The following is a 21186-nucleotide window of genomic DNA, read 5'->3' as shown; positions in this document are numbered from 1 at the left end:
AACAGTACACTTACATACACTTAGTTTTAAAAATAAATACAATATAACCTATGAAATGAATTCTCAAAGACAAATATTGGTATCTACTTACAACTCCTGAATAAAAAAGGAATCTGCCTGTGTTTGTTATTGCTCTTTTTATTTATTATTTTTTTAAACATTAGCAGAGAACCACTCTCCTGCTTGTCAGGTATAAATTTGATACATGCTCAGTTAATTCGAACAGAAAGCAGCTGACCTTATGTCTTGATTAATTAACATATTAAAAGTTTAGGAGAATATTCAGCTAATTCAGACTTTAAGTTGGAAATTTTGCTGCACAGCACTAATCTAACACATTAGCTCATAGAAAAAGTAACTTGAAGAATAAGATGAAATTCCTTGCCAACATTTTTCACATTTTTTTCACAACTAAAATCTGTACTTCAAAGATTGAACTTTATCTGAGAAAAATTACTGTGTTTGGGTAGAAAAGCCTTGTCTGAAAGCCTCTGAGAAATATCTTGATTTCTGAGTGGTGCCTTCCTTATCTCACCTATTATATAGTTAAATGGACACTGTGTACTGACTCTATGTCACTCTTGTTGTTGTAACATTAAAATGGTAACTACTTAAAAAAAAAAAAAAAAAAAAAACCTTAACTGCCTTCCATTACCATATTTCATTCTAAAAGACTTTAGATATTTGTTATTCTTTACCTGCCTGATGATAGTTGTTTCATTTTTCTTAAAACAATTTCTCAATATACACTTGCCTGATACTGCAGTATTACAGATAGATAAACTTCAATGGTGTAAAGCATCACCAGCTTAGAAATATCAAATGATTACCACCTACCTTAAGAACATCTCCTTGGGCTAAGTGAAATGTTCTGGCCGAAATATTGATTCCTTTCCCTGCTTGTACCTGAATGCTATAAATGCATTCATGGTTGTTTTCATAGTTAAGAGGATAATTGGGGGAGAGTAAAATTCCTTCATTATTTGTCGTGGAGGCTCCACATTCAGCTGCAAGTAAAATAAAATGTTAAGGTATATTTTAATAGAAAATGTAGCTATTTTCAGTAAAGGTGATAATGAGAATGTTAATGCAACCTAGTTCAACGTGACTAACATTTATTCATCTCCAAGGTCCATTTCTAAAAATGTGTTTGTGATAGTGATAGAAGACTACAAACTAAATTCCTGCAACACATATTAAAGTATGCTAAATCTATAGAGAGTTATAGTTATGTAAATGTGAAATTCTATATTCCAAATATTTTGAAGGACAGTTCTTGAGTTTTGTTTTAGAGGAAATATACGCTGTATTTAATCCAGTGCAGAAATTCTTGAAGACATGCTAATTAAAGGGAAGTAAGAATATTCCAGAGTTTTTTTATATGTATATATTTACTTGTGCACATATGCACATATATATATATACATATATGCAGATACATACATCTTCAAACATATTTAAATGACAGAAGAGATTTTTTTTGTAATGTCAATGTACTGAAATAAACAGCATAATGAATGGGGTAAAGTAGAAGAGAAAACGAAGAGTTATCCTAACTTATTTAGTATTTTTTTAAAAAAATCTAATTATTAAACAAATAGGAGAACAATTACTTCTGAGGAAAAAAAAGTAAATGTAATTATTCCAGAAAAAGAACCTCACAATTAAAGCCTTTGCTAATTAAGAGTTAATCAGAGAGAAAATTTAAATATGAAAAATCCTATCATATTTTGGAGTAGTTATATAATTTTAATTAAGATATTTTTGGAATTAAGGTAGCAGCTAAATTAAATTAACACCCCCCCCCCCCAAAAAAAAAAAAGAATTCCTTCCTCATCTTTTTCTGTAGTCCTGATACACGGTAATTATGTGCAAAGACAATAGCACTTTCTCACTTTTTAATGGACTTGGATTCATTTAACTGTACCAGTAAACTTCTTGGGTTTATATTTGTTTTCCAGGATCTCTACAGTATTAATGCCATACATTTTAGACAATGCACAGAATAAAAAAACCTGATTGCGTAAAGCTATGTGACATTTTAATGGATTGAAAAGAAATATAAACAATTTGGTATCTTTTTTAAGACCTCTAACTTTTAGCATCATTATAATTCCCTCACTAAACTTATTGTTTGAAACCTTAGAAATGCAAGATATTAAAATGGCTTGTGTCTTAAATAACTAATAACTATGCAGCATGTTCTTTCTATAAGCAGCTAAAAGCAACATTGATGACTATGTTTATTCAAAAGGGAAGCCTAATAATTACCCAAATAATTCAGAAGTCATCGTCCTATCTTAGAATATTTGGATAAATATACTCTTAGAGGAAGCAGGGAACCTTCTAGTCCACACGATCATGTGTATATGAGTGATAAAGATCTCACTCTTAAATACGTGGGTTTTTGCAACTTTAGGGATACACAAGACAGTTTGAACTTTAGCACATAAGAATAAGATAATTGTAAAGTTTAAATATAATCTCTTCCATTCCAGACAGACAGAAAAGTCAAAAAATGCAAGGAAATTATTTCATTAAATTCTATTATATATATATCAAACACTAACTATTTAGCTATTTAACTAATATTTAAGAACCATGCTATGTTTTCTGTCACAAATAAGGAAATTGTTCATATTAAGTAACATTTAAACATCTGATTTTTTTAATATTGATGTAGAAAAAAAGCTTTAAGATGTTTAGAACACTTTATGTATGTTCTCAACTCTCATGGTAAAAGTAGTTTTCAAAACTGTAAAAAGGATGAATGTGTCCCATAGCATTTAGTTAATTCATAACAGTTCCAAATCTGTACACTGCAGACTATAAAAGTAGTTTTCATTGTGCACTTTCTCAAAGAATCAACAATGTAAATTGTGAAACAAAAACAACAAAAAAGAATAATTCTGAATAAGTGCAGTATCAAAAAGGGAAGATTAGACATTCGATAATTTGCAACTTGCCAAATTAATTATACCATAGACAATTCTGTCTCTCAGATTCCACTTTGATTCCTAAACCTTAGCAGTTTTTTTCAGTTAAAATGTATAAGCAACTTCAAATAAACTATGGTTTCCTTCTATTCATTGATGTTAGTGAAAACACAAAACAGCATAATATCTGTATGCCTGTTTAAGTGCTGATTCAGAGGAGAAAAACATTGATTTCTTAATCTTAAAATAAATAAATGTAGTTTGTTTAAACAGTTTGGAAAATCTTAAAGGCATTACAGATAGAATGACAGAAAAAGAGACAGAAGGAAGAGATAAATAAGAATAAAATGAAGGGAAACGAATAATGAAATACAAGAGAAAATAAAAAGAGATAGGTCACTATTTCAGAAATAAAGCAAAAAAATCACAGGTTAAAGTTAGGTTAAGGTTAAGATCGTCTTTTAATTCTTTTAGTGACAAAGTTAAAATACACATATACTTGTTTTAGCTGAAAATAAGAATCTACCCTGCATATCTTGCTTGTAGGAAGGAAAAAAAAAATCCTCTGTGAGAGAGTAACTGTAGAACAGTAGAAAACACCCAGCTATGTTTTGACAAGGACTTTAATTGTGCATAAATTGAGCACACTATAATGATATAACTGTAATAAAGCACTCTTTCTGAACTTCACCACTAATGTAAAATTGGTTCATTATTAAAAATGAAAATAAACAAAAACTCACAAAAAATGACAGGAAAGTACTCATGTGATGAGCTTACTGTTATAAGAAATAACTATTATGCTTTCTCATATTATAAATATGTTTGTTACAAATTTTCATAATACAAGAGATGAGTTTATGATTTATTTGTGTGTTTAAATTCTGTAATTGTGTAAAATGTCATTGTTACTGTAACCAAGGAATGAAATGCATCCATTTAGGTAATTCAATAACTTGAAAACAATTTTTTAATGAATGAGATTTTTTCAAATGTGCTCTATTAGGAGGATTTTGCAACTTTCTCACAATTCACTTGATGAAATGCCAACCACAAGTTAACTGTTGAACGACCAAACGTGATGTGCAGCTATAGATAAAAATTTGACCTGTCTTTTCTGTTGGAATCAAAAGATACAAACTACGAATGGCAATTGCATATTCTGAAAAGATGTTATATCTCTTGGTAAGGAGACTAAACACATGACAGAAGCTTTGCTGGGAAATAAATGGAAGTGTTCTTAAAAAAAAGGATTATATCTTTAAGCAACAGTGCAGCAGACTGAAGATCAACAGCTACTTCAGAAAGCATATCTAAATTCAGCATTCAACAAATTCTTACTCATAAATCTCTCAGAAGTGAGACCACTTCAGCTGATGGAAGTGGCGAGCAAGATAATAGGAGTCTTACCAAAAACAGACAACAAGAGAGAATAACAAGACAATTCTGAAAGGATTAAATTGTGACTGAAGCATTCTGTCCTTTTGACACTTGAGTTATGGGGTCATCAACTGATTTCCAGGTGCCTTACTTTTCTGTTTTTCAGGTAATGCTATGCTGACAAGGAAATGAAAGCATTGTTCTTCTTACCTTAGCATAAGGGCAGCAACAGAAAGTATATTTTACTTTTATTTTAAATTGGTGCATAAGACCAGATATCCTTTCACAGAGTAAAAAAGAAATGGCCACCATTTGTGGCTAAATGTGGGTGCCTGTCCAAACCTCTCTCAGCAACAGATAGAGAATTCATAGAATCACAAAATCAAAGAATGCTTAAGGTTAGAAGGGACCTCTAGAAGTCATCTAGTCCATCACAATCAGTAAAATTTAAATCAAACTTCTTCCTAAAGCGATGTCTTGCACCCTAGACTTCCCTGATCAGACTGACTAATCTCCACTGACTCTGAACAGGAATATGGACAGCTAGTGCAAGAAATATACTGTTGGCAACTACGTTTACAGCAAGGGATTCTGCTCTTGCTGGCAAAAATCATGGCAAGGAAAAGAAAGTCCATTTAAGAGGAATGATATTCATTCCAACTTTTGACCACTGTATGAATAGTGGCATGGTAATTCCTTTAGAAGATCACAATATGAGAACATAAGGCCTCCAATCAAAAAAAACAGGAACAGTTAAGATGCTTTGTAAAATACTACAATATATAATAAACTGTAACTGATGACATTTCACTATCACACTAGCATTCATATTAGCATTCATATAGCAATATCATACTAATGATGTGATGCTAACAGATGGTGTGCCCTCAAAGGCTGTATTTTGCCTGTTTAGGGACATCATATCCCTGAAAAAAACAACAGAAATAGAAGATATTCCAAGATGACAAGAGATTTACTTAAAGGAATAAACTTCTGATTAACAAGATTAGGAATATAATCGTTCGGACTTTCATATTTTTGCTCCCCAGGCATCCTCACAAGGGCCCTTTACTTAAGCTTTGTAGAAAAGCTACACAGTAAGGCAGTAAGAAAATTGTCACTTAATTGAAAACCTTATTTATTAGCCAAATCTCATGTAAAATATGTCTGAAAATGATTCAAGAAACATAATATGTATGGATGGATTTGTCTGCAGTCTGCTTGTCTGTTTTCCATACATGTAGGATATAGTTCCTTGGAAGTATGCATGTTGGAGACTGTGACCCTTTGCTTCTGCCACAGATCCAGAAAAATAGACAGAAAATATTTTAATGAGAGTGTAACTAAAAGTAGCATATGAACAAAAGGAAAAGAGATTTTAACTCAGTATCTTCCAGTCTATGTTTAGCTATACGGTCTGAGAAAGGAAAGTAAAAGGGTTGATAGAGCTGGGGAAACAACAAAGACTTGGTTCTTTTCTTTATGAATACCTAGAAGCAACTGTGGGTTGCAAGTTTTGACACGACAGCTCCAATAAAAGGTAACTTGGCTCTCAATAAGTCTTATAGAAAAAAAGGAGGTTGGGAGGAAGCAAAGAAAAAATAAGATGGAAAAGAAAGGAAGGGAGAAAGGGAGGGAGGAAGGAAGGAAGGGAGGGAGGGAGGGAGGAGGAGAAGTGATAGACAGAAGAAGGAAAGGGGAATAATCAAGTAGAGAAACAGCTTTTACATCTATGCTTTATATAAATTAAGGTGCATACTTGATCAGTCTTTTCCATCACAGGACAATATTCTGAGTAGGTTCATCCATGTTATTGATAGATTAAAGTCCTATATCATTCAGATAGTAATTCAGTACAGCAGATGTGTAGAGTTAAATAAGGCAGCCTCAAGAACATAGTCAAGTGTACAATTTCTAGCTTCTGCTTTTCTTTTTCTTCTCTTTTTATTCATGATAGTGTTTTAAATAAAAGCAGGGGTAAATTTAATGGCATCATTAAATTCAATGAAATTATTTTCTTTATTCACCTTTTCCACTTCAATTAAGTATCTGTGAACATGTGCAAGCCTTTTATAAATTCACACTTTTAAAGATTTCATGTTGAAAATCAGTTAAAAAGTCTTTTATTTGCATCAAGCAAGTAGCAGCTACAATGGTAATGGTTCTATGTGAGCTTATATCCTAAAGTGATGCTGCTCCAGCTGCTACTTTCCTTCAGCCTTGATGGTCCTAAATCCCCCATTACAATGGCAATTGGTATTTATCTTATCCTGATCTGACTTTAGTAACCTGAACAAACAGAAAAGCATTGTTTTTACAAGACAGTTTCTGTCTCATATTGACTATTAACTTCCTGACAGTGGAATAAAGATTTTGCTGTAAAGTGCATCTGCAGATGCTGCTCATTTTAGGGGATGAAAGGACTCTGGAGATTAGAATAGAATCTCTTAATATTTCTGACAAATTAGAGAGTGAGCCTGAATAAGCAAGGGGAAAATTCTTTATAAAGGAAGGCAAAGTTTTATGATTAGATTGGCTGAACAAGAAGGTGTAGAATTGTAAGAGATCAAAATGGTGGATAAATCAAAGGCTTACTTTTTTTCCATAGTAGCATGAGATCAAGATATTTAAACATCAGTCCTGCCTATAACATGGCTCTTCTTTTTGATAGTGGTAAAGCTTAAAACATCAACACTGCATTTCTAAATTCATTTCAAGGGATAGGTAGGTAAATAACTATAGATTTTTTTCAGAATCAAGAATGACGACAACTCTGGAAATAATAGATTTTTTATAGAAAAGACTATAGATTGTTATCTCAATGTGAAAGAACAATTGATTCTTCAACACATATAGAAGCTGAAAAGAGAACAGGAATAACATAAAAAAAATAAATTTGCTTTCAACATTCATACCCCTTCACTAAGAATAAGACCTTCCTTTTTCCACTTTCAATTATTTGCTTTAAAAATCACCTATCTTGGGATAAAATATTTGATATTACTTCTTGCTAATTAGGGCAATACATATTTAAATAAATATAGATGTATTCATAACTGTATTCTACTGTGATCAAATTCTCAATTATTGTTAGTTTTCTTAAAATAATATCCATTATATGACTCTAGCTGTATTTAAAAGGAAATACAATCAAATCTCATTCAAATTCCAAAAAACAGCCACCCAAACAAAAACACTACATCACAAAATTTGTTAGTTAGCTATTTAAATCTACTATACATGTTCTGAACACATAAGCAATGTAGTTCAGCTTATTGATTAAGACATCTGCTCCCAATTACCTGAATCATATACTGACCTTGTATTATTTTATTTGCTACGTAGCTATTTGCTAAAAAGGCAACCTTAGGTTATTAGAAATGATGTACAGATACACAAATGAGATAGATACCTGTATTTGTATGAACCCCACCCAAGACAAAGTGAATTTACCAGCATAGTTTGTTCTTCAAAATTATTACATGGAGTTAATGAATAGGATAATTTCTAGCCACCATGGTCATAAGGATTTATGACTAGTCATTTTAATTCTGTCAGAAATTCAACTTTGAAGATAGCAGTCTTTTAACAAAACCAGATAAATAAACATAAATATGGAAAATATTTCTTCCTTTTTAGAAAAGATCAGAGTTAAAACTTTGGGCTGCATGACATCAAGCCCTGTGGAATTTGTAGAATTCTATAATTTGAATAGCTCAGTATTAAAAATTCAACAGTAAATACCTACTACTAGAGCATTACCTTTAGATTTATTTTAATGAACCACAATAAAATTCAGTCTTGATTTCAAATTTCAGTTTTGAATAGGTGCATTTATAGATATTAAAATAATGATAAAAATAAAAATGTTCCACTTATACTTCTGATATATAAATAAACAAGTGAAAGATAGATTTACTTCTCTGATAGGTTGATATTTGTTTTTATTTCCACTAATTACCTTTGATTATGGTTGGGTACTGTTTTGGGATTCAGCACATTGGCCTACAGGTTTCCAGAAAGGAATGTTTGATAAAGACTCTGGCAAGATCTTTCAACATTCTTGTTTTCTTCCTAAATTTCTGACTGCTTTTAAAATTTCTTTATACTGTTGACCAAAATTATTTCCACAAATTAATAATAATTAAAGGCAAATATAAGTCAGCCCCTTAGGTTGATCACACTAATTTATTATTCTGTAAGATTTATCAACTTCACATTTATTTACCACTGACTGTATTTGTCCATTCATTATTATGCCTCTCCAGTTCTGGCTGTACGTATTCTGATCAACTTTCTGTTATCTATTCATGTTGCTGTCATGGAGTTCACCTCACTTTCAGATCAGTAGCAACTGCAGTAAGCAATAAAAATATAATAGACTATTCTGATGACTAATCTTCATCAAATATTCTCTTTGATTCATAAAAAACACTTTTGATTCTTACATTTTTTTTTTTCATCCTATGACATGACAAATTAATAGAAACTTCTGCGAAAGCTTATTAAGGTTTAATGGAAAAAAAAGTAGGATTCTTCTTTACCCATTATTTCTCTGATATTTTCACAAAATCTAAATTATTGTTTCTCTTTATAGGACCTGGTGCATTGGTTTAAAGTTGGCAGGAAATTCTGACCCACAAAAAAGACTGTTTTAACTCACAAACTAATCATTTTCCATGTCAGCACAGGGAAAAAAGTGAATATCAATAATTAGAAAATATTGCAACTGTGTACATACAATGCTTTTCTAATACACAGAGAAGATCACTTTTTTTTTTTCCTCAGAGTAGAAAGAAAATAAGGTAATGCTAGGGATAAGTTATAGAATAATAATACAAAGTCAGAATTTCAAAAAGTTGGTAGCGTAGAGCTCCACTTGCCCATTACTGTAAGGATGGCATAGTGCAAAAAGATGTTTAAGAATGAGCTTCAGAAACATAGAAAACATCACTTGTTTTTTTGCATATGAAGGCTATACAGATATAATACTTACTAATTATTAGTATTGCCACTCTCCTGGAAATACAGTGCATGTGCATACTTAGCAATACCAGAACCATATTCAGAAGCATTTTCCAAACAGGTCAAGCAGATTTATCTCACACTGCGTGAATGGGCTTTCTGATGTCGCCCTTCTCTTTTCACTCAGTTTGTGGCACCAGAAATTCAGCAGAATTCAACAGAAAAGCATCCTGTGATTTTCAATTGAGGGTCCAAGCTAGGTAGGCAGTAGCTATAGCTACATTTTTGTTTATTAATTTTTTGTCTGTAATTTAAAGGTTACAATACATATAATGTCACCTTTTCATTGAGGCCAACTCAGAAACTGAGTGTCTGAAAGACTTTGAGTGTTTCAAAATTGATTTTCATATGCACATGCAGTATTTTTCATGTTACCAATTCACCTGCCTGCAAGAGGCAGAGCTGTTCACTAAATTCTTGATAACATCTGTTTATTTATTTTATAATGAAATATAATGACCTATGAATCTTTTCCAATTCTCTGAGAAAGAGACATAATAGATATATAAATATGTACCACCAAAATAGAGAACATACATAAATATACAAATGTGTCACTACAATGAAGATTATTTTACTTAGGTGATAAATTCCAAGCAAGCTAAGGGAACTAAGTACCCAAATCACACTGAATTTTAAGCACCAGAAACATACAAAATACAATGTGTAATATAATCCATTGGCTACAGATCTGTTTCTGAATAGCATATAAACTTCATCATGAAGTGCATTTTGTAACCACACAAAAATTATTGTGTGAGGATCATATGCCATGATCACCTAAAACGGCCAAGGATTAAAATAGAGGGCATAATGATAGCTGGAGAACTCAGAGCAAATACTGTTTCCTTCCACCACAGCTTTGCCTTTGGCTATAATAGAAAAGTGATTCCTTGAAGAACAAAGGACTCATGCTTTAAGCAACTACCGCCTGGGAAAAGAGAATGAGCAGAAGGAGAGAGGATTTGGAAACTCTGACCAGTTGAATTGACCTGATCAAACTTCCAGGAGTTAAGAAGTACCCCACAAAAGACATCAAAGCAGCAATTTGTGGAATACAGGCTTACTTAACTGATTTATTGGTGCCTGCTAAATATGTGTGACATCAGTGAGTGCAGGAATAGAGAAACAGAGTTAGAGAAGCATTGACAGAATTTCTGCTGTGAGGGGAGACTATATAAAAGACTGAGTCCTGAGGAAGATGAGCTTAATTGGGAGGTGTTGATTCAGATATGGGGAAAGGAACCAAGTTGGGGGACTACAGAGAAACTGAAGAAGAGCCCTGTGGCTTCTACTGCAAGAGACAGAAAGCAAATGAGTGCTCCCTAGTGCCTTAATGCTCCTGGGTGGACTGCCCATACAGCCTGGCCACGGAGCAGTTAAGTCTGCATGGAGAGGAACACTGATAGCAGTCTGCATCCCACAAGGTCGATTAAAAGAGCAGGAATGACCCATACTGTCTGGAATTCTGATGACAATTTCCAAGAAAGCAAAATGTTGGCAGATTTAAAGTATATCTTCTACTTTTGTCTTTCTCCAGCTTCTCTAAAAAAGTTTGTGCCTATTAATTGAATGACAAAAAGGCAAGTTGTTTATCTAAAATACTACCTTGATTCAGCATCCAAGAAAAATAGAGTGCAGATAAATATTTTGAATGGTAATCATGTCCAAGACATGCAAATGCACAAAGGTATATGCATAAGCAAAGTCAAAACAGGAAGTGAGAAAAGAAGCTATCTCCTACAACTGCTAACTATATTCAAGTATGCAAAACACAAAAAGAATGGCAAAATCATCAGAGCGGAATTCTGTACCATTAAATTATCACAGCAGACAAATGATAATTTGAAAGAGTGAAACAGCATGTAGAATATTACAATCCAAGCACAGGGAAGAGATATCCAAGGTCTGGAAAAGTAGACTGTGTGCCTAATTTCTGCTAATGAAAATATTTCTATATTCATTTCCTATAATGCAGATCTTTTCCCTTTTTCCTGAGAACTGGTATAACTCATAGCCAAATTATGGCATATTTTTCTCTCATACATATCATTCATCCTCACAAGCTCTGATATGAAAATCTAACCAAAATAAAGACATTCCATCTTGAAAAAAAGAAAGTATATTATGTTTAGATAATAAAAGGCTTTACAATTCCTTCTGAAATATGGAAAATTGGATTGATTTTTAATTTTTTTAAAATGAAGGGCTCAAAGGATATTAATATACTAAAAGAATGTGGAAAACTGGGCACCGGAGTTGTTTTGGATGAAAGCAAAATCAATCTCACTTTTTAAGGATGACGGCCATTGCTAATTACAGGAACTGATATTTTCATGTAAAATCAATAAATCTACTAAATTAATTTAGTACTTTCCTGTTTAAGGAATGTTCATAAACTATTATTGATGAACCATTATATGATGCCATTCATTTTCAAAATTTTGAATTTAGTCAAGTGCAGGAGAGATAACAGTCTAAGGCACACTGATAAGTCCTTTTGCACCAATTCAGACTAATTAAGAATACTACCAGAACAATTAATTCTGACTGGCCCTAACTTCCTTGTTTCTCAAAAGCATGTGAGCTAGGGACTAGTCATAGATAAGAAATTTGTCAGACACTTTAATAGCTTCCATTCTTCTGAACGCCCCAAACACTATCTAACACCTCATGTTATCATCACTGAGGATTTCTTATTACATAAATGGAAGCACTTTTATCATATGGTAATGAAACACTTATTTGTGGTGACATTACCTAGTTCTACACTGAATGCATCCAGTCCTGGAAAAGATCCCTGTCTCCTAGGCTACAGCAATCAATGTTCTCAATTAGGAGAAGATACATGGATGTGCAATTTCCTCCCAAACACATAAAACAAAGTTTTATGGAATTCACTCCCTGCGTTCCAGCATCCTTTTTTTTCCCCCTAAGCACAGAATTTCAAACAATATTTTCTATGTCATGAAAACTAAACAGTGATTATTTCATTTATGTTTCTGTTATGTTTCAAATTCTTTACCACTAATTTATAAATCAATTCACAGGTATACATACATTTCCAGGAAAATATTACTAAAATTTCACCTGTCTTCACAACTTACATTTGTTAGTACAGATATACTAAAAAATGTATGCATAGTTGTGCATGTTTTTTTTTTTAATCAAACATTATCCTCCTTACAACAAAATAACTTTTAATGTGCCACACTGACTCAGCTTCTAATCTATTCTGTCCATGCAAAAATACATGTTGTTTCTACATGTCAAGTTTAAAACTTCTACTATATTAGGCAAATATGAAAATACTTGCCACATAAAAATTAAGATACACTAATTAATACAGAGTATTAAGTCATTAATCAATTAATAGCTATTATGCAATGGAATTTTGAAAAGAATCTGCATTTTTCCCTGATGCAATTTAGCGTGAAAAAACATCCAGAATTTTTCACTGATTGCTGAGGATTTATTTTTCATCTTAAGCAAGACACTTAAATAAGTATCCTACTTTTTAGAGTTTTTATATCCTTTGTTGTTTCAGTAGTTCTCAATAGAACTGAAAATCAAGACTTGTAGGGAAAGATCCCTCTTGGACAATATTGCCTCAACAAAAAAGTGTCAGTTATTAGTCACCTGAGCTGGTAAGTACTAACCTTCGGTTTATAACCAGGATAATATACCAAATCACCAAAATCGGAACAAGTATCCTGTCCTCAATTTTAAATGCATCAAGGCACAAACTACAAAGTCTATTAATAACTCTTCAATAATCATATTAAGAAAAATTAAAGAAACTGACTGAAGAGATATGGAGAATGTGAAAGTACATTAAATTAAAGGGGTGTTTACCATGCTTTTCCATGCTGTATATCTGCAACTCCATGGACAATGACTACACATACAAGCAAATGAAAGCAGCTGACCACGTACCCACACACCTTGGCAGAGGTGCACTCCATACTCGTCGGCCACCACCAAGACAAATAATCTCTGAAGATCCTTCCAAACGATATCCAGATGAACAGGAGAATGTCAGAATGTCTCCCACTCCAAAATTAAATCCTATTCTGTTACCAAACTGTGGGATCCCAGGATCTTCACAAGGCTCAAGATTATACTCTAAAAACAAGACAGCAAGCCAACTTGTGTGAGAATTACTTGTGTTTTCTATCAAGCATATTTGCAATTCTGCAGTCTTCTATTTTCCATATATTTCCACCTGACCACCAATACAGATTTTACATTTGAAAAAAAAAAATGAATGCATGAATGCTAGACTGGTAAACATTCTACATTCAAAAATAAGACCAATGACCAATTCGCAATGTTTTTAAGATCACAGAATCATAGAATCATAGAATCGTTAAGGTTGGAAGGGATCTCTAGAAATCATCTAGTCCAACCCACCCTGCACACGCAGGGTCACTTAGAGCACATGGCGCAGGACTGCCGCATAACACAACACTATTTATCACTCTTACATGAGCCAGAAAAGTCCCACGTACATAAAACAAACTCAAATAATGGCAGAGCTAAACAACAACAACAACAACAACAACAACAAAAAAAAAAAGGAAAAGAAAGAAAGAAAGAAAGGAATTAGCCCAACTAATATAGCCCTGGGCTCATCTGGAATTTCACCAATCAGAATTGGACTAGCTCTATTTTCCTTCCTGACCTGGTAATTCTGCTTACAGTTGACTGATTTTATTTATCGTGTTGTGGAAACATCTAGATAGAGGCACAGAGGTCTACTTGGTTTGAATTTTTTTGTGCTTTGGAAACAACTTGCAGTATTTTATGATTCGGTATAAATATTTGTCCACATAATTTCAGCTGTAAACATTTTTTTTTTCATAAGATACTGAATTATTCTTCTTGCAGGTATTTCAAATACTTTCTTACCAGAGAAAGAAATGTTAAATCCTTCATACGATATTGAAAAGTCTGAAATAAAGCGCAGCTGAGCCCTAAAATTTCCATAGAGACCAGCATTGATTGGTGAAGGAAGTTCTGAGCCAGTCAGACGTGCTAATGGCTGTGTGAAACTGCCATTCTCTGTTATTAGCAAGTAGTCATGATGATCCTCCAGATGAAACGTGTAAAAGGTGAACTGCACCCCTGTTAGAAAAAATAGAATTAGACTTATATATAACACCATTAACATAAATGCAATTATGTCACTGATTAAATTCATGCATTTCATTATGAATGGTAGTTCAGAAAATGGTAGTCCAGTATTTTTCTTTTCTCTTTTCTTTTCTTTTCTTTTCTTTTCTTTTCTTTTCTTTTCTTTTCTTTTCTTTTCTTTTCTTTTCTTTTCTTTTCTTTTCTTTTCTTTTCTTTTCTCTTTTTTTTTCTTTTTTCTTTTCTTTTTTTTTTTTGTATTTAACCTTCTTTTGATGGTACCTCTCACTTTCACCTTGTTGCTGAAAAATATGGACATTTGGTGTAGAAAATTTTGAGATACATGTTTGTGTTTTGTTGTAATGCACTGCATTTGTTCAAAACTGCAAATTGGTTTACATAGAATGGGAAAGGTAAATTTTATTCCCTGGAGTGAGGATTATCCTTGTATGATAGCAGTGACTGAATCCTGAGAGGAAGACTAGGAAATTACATACTCATGAAACAGAAAAAAACAACACACCCTCTCTTCAAAAGGGAAATCTCTCAGTAAAATGGGACATATGCCAACAGCATGCTTATTTATGGTACCATACAGGTCGTACATGACACATCCTGAAATGGAAAATATCCTGCAATGTAACAGCAATAAATAGGACTTAGAGGTCAAAACAGACAATTATCTAAATTACTTTTTCTGCAGTTCAGTACCTGACAGTCTGATCATGAAGCTCAGGTGCAAAGGAGAGAAAATTCAAGTAAAAGAGAAAATAGGAGACATTAGCTAGCCTATATTGCTCCTGAGCTCTCCACTGGGAAAGCGTACCCAGTTGCAGAAAGCTTATTAATGATTCTATAATATCTACCTAATAATGCACTACTTCAGAAGATCAATGGTAAATAAGATTGAAGATTAATGTGGTGTAAGAAGATTAATTACCTTGAGGTACTCCCATCGGGAAAAAAATAATAATAATAGAAGACATATATTAAATCTCATAGGAAAAGCAAAAAAGACCAACCCCAACCCCCAGAATAAAAAAAAGTCTCCTAACACAGGCCAAAAGTCTTTTTTTTTTTTATTGCAAGGCCACTAACAGCCTTGCAGAGGCCCCAGATGGGGGGCAACAGGATTATCTTGTGTCTCATGGACATTTGGGGGCACATGGACATCAATATGGGGCATTTGAGAGGATCTGCAAGATTGTGTAGATTTTATATACGTAGATTTTTTAATGGCATTGTGAGACTGTAAAACTTTTTTTTATGGGAAGGTTAGGGCCAAAAGCAGGGCAAGAATGCCTCAAGATGGATCAGTGTGGAAAACTGAAAGGGTAGGGATAAAAAGGACACATCACACATAAGCAGGAGCTGCTAGTGCATCATGATCAGATCAACAAAAGGGACAGGATTGAACAGTACGTCTTGGTCATACTTGTTGAGAGTGTTGCTGGGGCTCAGATGGGGTCCAAGAAAGGCATGGCCCAGACACACTGCATTTTATACAGAAGATAAAATTAGATAGCTGCAGAAATCTGTTTTGGAGTTGAGAAATTATTAATCTGTTAATTATATAACAAAAGCAGTTTGTCTGTTTTGAGTATGATCTGGCAAACTGATGAGAGAAAGGGCAACACGATTATCATGCGCTGAATTTTGGAATCAAGGCCAAATTTTGAGCTAATGCATATATCTTTACATGCATTAATGTAATGACATGAAGTTAGTAAACTTTTGAATGGTTTAATTTTTTGCATAATTTAACACAGGAATGTTAATCTGATATGAAAAAGGGCACTTAAAAGAAGACCTCAATATGTATACAGAGTGAAGAGGAAATTTATCCCAAAATTGTTGTATTTATTGTATCACAGATTAATTTTTACTTCTTTTTCATGCATATCATTTTAACTACAAAATTAGAAATGCCATTGAAAGCTTTATGGTAGTAACCCAGAAAAATGGAATTCCTAGTGATCATAGATGAGTTTCACTGACTTTTATTCAAACCCAAAGTTTAACTCAAGGGGATTTTTCAATTAATTTTCCAGTTTGCCATGACATTTCAAAGCAAAACTGCAAGTTATATCCCAGTAGTAGTTGTACAATTAGTTTTCTGTAGAAAATGTTCTATTCCTGTTAAAATATGCTGTGTTACAGACTGTTGTCTCCAGTGATGTTTAAAAGATATATTCAGGTAGATGATCCTTCGTGCTGCTTCACATGTATTTTTCTTTTTAAGGGGAATAATTAAAAGCTTAAATAAAAATATGAAGACATAATGATTTAATGTCATTTCTCAATATCAAAATCTACATTATTAAAGGAGGGGAAAATTAATTTTAAATTAGTTCATAGTGAAAAATCTACAGTTGATACCTCATACATTTCATTTCACTATATATTCAACTACAGGTTGACAAATAAAACACAAGAATCAATGTCATGAGAGAGACTTCATTTCTTCTTTATAAATATTATCAGTCTAATTATTATTATTAGAATACATTTTCCATCCTCCAAGAAAAGATAAGTAAAGAAATATATATTTATATATATAAAAATATATATGTATATTTATGTATATAAATGGACACTCAAGAATCTTGATACTGGTCTAGATGAACATGAAAGAAAAATCAGATTGTACTTTCAGAATTTTAGATGCACTAAGATAGAAAAATTAAGATGTACTTATATATATATTGCAGATGATAGTATTTAAGAAAGAATATACATATACAGAAATATTTTTTAAATAATACAACATATGCAAATGTAAAATAGAAATCTTAGCTAAATATGTTTAATCATCTGCTAGTACTTAAATAATAGCAGTATGAAATTGTAATAAAGAGATGCATGTTCATAAAAGCACCTCACAACATTCCAGTATTATAAGCTAGAAATCATTTTCTTGGTAGTCTGACTTTAAACTGGCAAATTCTGACCACAAAAGCAAGAGAAAACATTAATTAAAAAAAATCATATCATTAGTTACAATATGGCAAATACAAAATACTCTTTGACATTCTAAAGTTTAAATTATATTAGACATGAAATGAAGCAGAAAATGAGATTTCTAGAACAAAGTCTCTTTGCCCCATTTTTTAATAATCCATTTTAGGTATATGGATTTAATTTTCCATAATGGTAACTATCTGAAATTCAAGTGACTAATCCAAGCTAATCATCCAGTCTCCCTTTGCACAATTAGACCTGGGCCTATCAAAATCTTTGGACATTAGCTCATAAAGATCAATAGGCACCTTCAGAGAATTGTTCACTCCATCTAGGTTTTAGAGTGAAAAGTCTCATACCCTGGAGATGCTTGTGTTTGTCCATCAAATACCGAGATAACGGAATAGCTTACTCAGACATAGCCCTTTTTACTTGTGGAAGTTCAAATCTAAATGAAAATAAGCCTGTGACATTGCTATAAAAGAACAGTTATCTTCCTGTAGAAGAAGGAATAATAAAATATTACCTTTTTGTTGTTGCTGGGAACAAATATGAACAATAGAACAAATATGAAAAGTTCATGCAGTATTACACATTCCCTACTCACAGTACAATTTCATCTATTTGTTTCCATCTAATTTTTTAGCAGCATGAATCGAAATGGCATGGGTCAAATTATAACACAGCACTCATATTTAACAAGTTTTTTCTTTAATAATATTTTCATAATTTAATATAAAACTTATGAATACATAAACAGTATGTATGCATAAACAGCATGTATATATGTACCTGTATGTGTGCGTGTACTTATAGATGCATATGTGTATATGATTACTATATATATATCTGTGTATTTTATATATTATATTTCAAAAATTTATATTTTTTTTCTTGGGAGTTTCATAAATATTTGTGATGGCCTCACAAAATGTAAACATATTTGAGAACTTCATTTTTTTATTTATTTCGTCTTTTAAATATGTTTCTAGCTGAGAGTTTTAGAAAAAGAGAAATTACAAAAAAATCCTTTCGATTTTCTCCAAAAATTTCTCCCATATTTTCTCAAGTAACTGCTCTTAAGAATCCCATTTTTAATAAAAGAAAAACAAAAGTGTTAATAAAAGAGTTTTCTAAGTTTATGAAGAATCCTGAAAAATATTACATGACTTTTGGCTCATGTTTATTGCAAAGTTTTACTCACGCTTTGCTCCCTGAATAAACCCTCACCCATTTCCTATGCTTTTCTACAATACCTAGGTTCACTGAGCCTTTCTCATGTTTCTAACTTCAAATCGTTACCCAGTGGCTTTGAACAAAGGATGTGAGATAGATAAACTATTTTTTTCTACTTCCTGGCTCTCGTTTCTCTCACTTTTCCAGAAGAACAAACATTTTCTTTCCACATCCTTTCTGCACTGCAAAAAATGCAGAAGCCTCACCTCAAAGGCTATCTCACTTTCCTACAGAGCCATATATCATCCCTAGAAGTGATAAGGGCAAGCACAGCATCCCGTGCAGACTCAGTAATTTCAGAATCTTTTTTTTTAATTTTCACTGTGGATATTTATAAGCAGGTTATATTTGACACAATTACATCACTTAGCCCTCTTGCAGCAGAGGAGACTGTGGAATAGCTGGAAAGATATTTTGAGATGCACTTTGACTCTTTAAAATCAGGGAGTTTTAAATGGGATACCCAGCAACACTGATTTAATGTTCAGATAGAAAACTACCAGATTAATTCATACAAAACAGAACAAGAGGGAACAGAAATCAACACACTTCTCTGTGAGGAAAGTTTTATTTTCACATAATCAATAACTGACACTTGGAGGAATACCCAACTTTGCTACACTTTACACTTCCCAATCCCTTGCCAAGAAAGGTGACAAAATCCAGAATTGACCTTGCTTGTCTTCCTCCTTCTCCCTTTCATTATTTTACCCCATTTTCTTGACTGTTACAGATACAATTCTCCTCCCTCTGTTCTTAATATTTCACTTTCTTGCTATTCAAATTTGTCTTAATGACACTCATCTCTATCAATATCCTTCCCCTAAAACTAACTTCTCATGATTCTCTGGTTCTTTCTTCCCCAAAGTATTACAGGCTACTCTTCAGACTCTCTCATATTTAAAATAAAATCTCAACAAAGCTTACAAGTTTGACACATTTCTTCTCATCCCTTCACAACCCTTCTCATCAGGAAGCAAAAGGGATAAATGATTTTAAGGAAATTTTCCTACTGGAATTCCCGCCTATTGGCCACCTAAACATTTTCTCACCTCATCCACGTGCCTCTCATTTCTTTGAAATAACTGTTATCTTATAGAAGATGCTTAACATACTTTTAATAGAGTCTCTAAAGATCCTTTCTTATACTGAAATTAAACCCAATTTAACATTTTTTTCTTGAAAATGATGTGCCTTAACAAATAACCACAGGTGTCCCTCTGTTTCTCTGACTAGACATATATAGCTTTTTCTTACTTCTGTAAATGCTCTCTGAGTTCCATTCTTTATCCTTTTTTCCCCCTCTATGCTTATTTTGAATGACATCATTTATTTCATCCATAAATGCATATTAAATTGTCATTTATATGCTAACATCCTATACATGGACCTCAGTAATCTAAAAGTTTTTTTTTTTTTCCTCCCAGATAAAAGGACTTTTCTGAATCTTCCTTGTCAATAACTACTCATAATATAAAAAACAGCACAACTGGTATCTGTCCTCTCATTATCTTAATTCCCTTTTCATGTCATAATTAATATGAATAACTCTTCACTTCAGACTCCTACACCAATACCAAGGCTAAATATCAATGACTACTTCCAACTATTCTCTAAATGAGGCCTTTCCTCATCAACACAGTGAAAATATCCATCCTCTTGCACCTAGATTAATGCGCACACAGGCAATTATCTGTTAATTGAAAGCTGAACTGTAAGCTTTTAGGGACTTACTCATTCTGTGGAAAGTATTATGCTCACTACGGTCAAATCTACATCTAGAATTCTAGAAACTATCACAATAAAAATAAGTTAAAAGAAAAATTAACAATATAATTTCTTGTTCATAACTGCTAACCTAGATCCCCATCTGTAGCACAAGTTACTGGACTTATATATATTGAAGTATATATATTTATATATAAGAGAAAAAAAAATTACCTTTTCCATGGGTGACATCCACTGTCCATGTACAATTCAGTGAATTTGGATATAGTTCAGGGTAACCAGGAGATAAAATCGTTCCACTAGGTCCTCTAACATCTCCACCACATAAAGCTAGAAATAACAAAACACATACTAACATTATTACTACAATAATTAATACAGAACTTCCAGATGAGAGGTAATATAAGAAAACTCTCTGTTTAGAACTTATGGTCTATTTAAAACTCTAATGATTCAGCTATTCACACAGGAAGTTCCACCTCCATATGAGGAAGAACTTCTTTACTGTGAGCTCTTTTTCACATTTTAAAGCTTCACGTATAAGCAATAAACATATGTGTATTGTGTGCATGCACATATATTTCCACAGTTTAAGTGCAGAAAGGCGTTTAAAAATACATATTAAAAAAAAAAAAAAAAAACTCTGGAAAAAAGGAGGATGGATTAATTTTTTAATGCCTTTAATTAACTAAAGTCTTACCAAAAGTGGGTAATATCCTGGAGAGAATGATGAAAATATAGAGTGAAATGCACAGCTGTTCCTAGAAGAACTTCTGGTTTCCCCCTC

At 32.6% G+C, this 21186-nt stretch overlaps 1 protein-coding gene across 3 annotated transcripts in view; it reads right to left on the bottom strand.

Moving 5' to 3' along the window:
- Positions 1-21186, bottom strand: part of CSMD3 (CUB and Sushi multiple domains 3) — a 574767-nt gene that overhangs the window by 189265 nt on the left and 364316 nt on the right. For all 3 annotated transcript variants that reach the window (XM_088523156.1, XM_088523167.1, XM_088523178.1), the window contains 4 exons: positions 20613-20729; positions 14253-14468; positions 13278-13466; positions 838-1007 (listed from right to left, as the gene is read on the bottom strand). In XM_088523156.1, the coding sequence (XP_088379282.1) occupies positions 838-1007; positions 13278-13466; positions 14253-14468; positions 20613-20729 (692 nt within the window). The remainder of the gene's footprint in view (positions 1-837; positions 1008-13277; positions 13467-14252; positions 14469-20612; positions 20730-21186) is intronic.

The sequence above is a fragment of the Tinamus guttatus genome, unplaced genomic scaffold (genome assembly GCF_059628265.1).
Source record: "Tinamus guttatus ecotype Peru unplaced genomic scaffold, ASM5962826v1 Tinamus_guttatus_pri_ptg000012l, whole genome shotgun sequence".
Taxonomy (NCBI): Eukaryota; Metazoa; Chordata; class Aves; order Tinamiformes; family Tinamidae; genus Tinamus; species Tinamus guttatus.
Note: the sequence above shows the minus strand (reverse complement) of the source record. Positions and strands in the feature narration are given on the sequence as shown.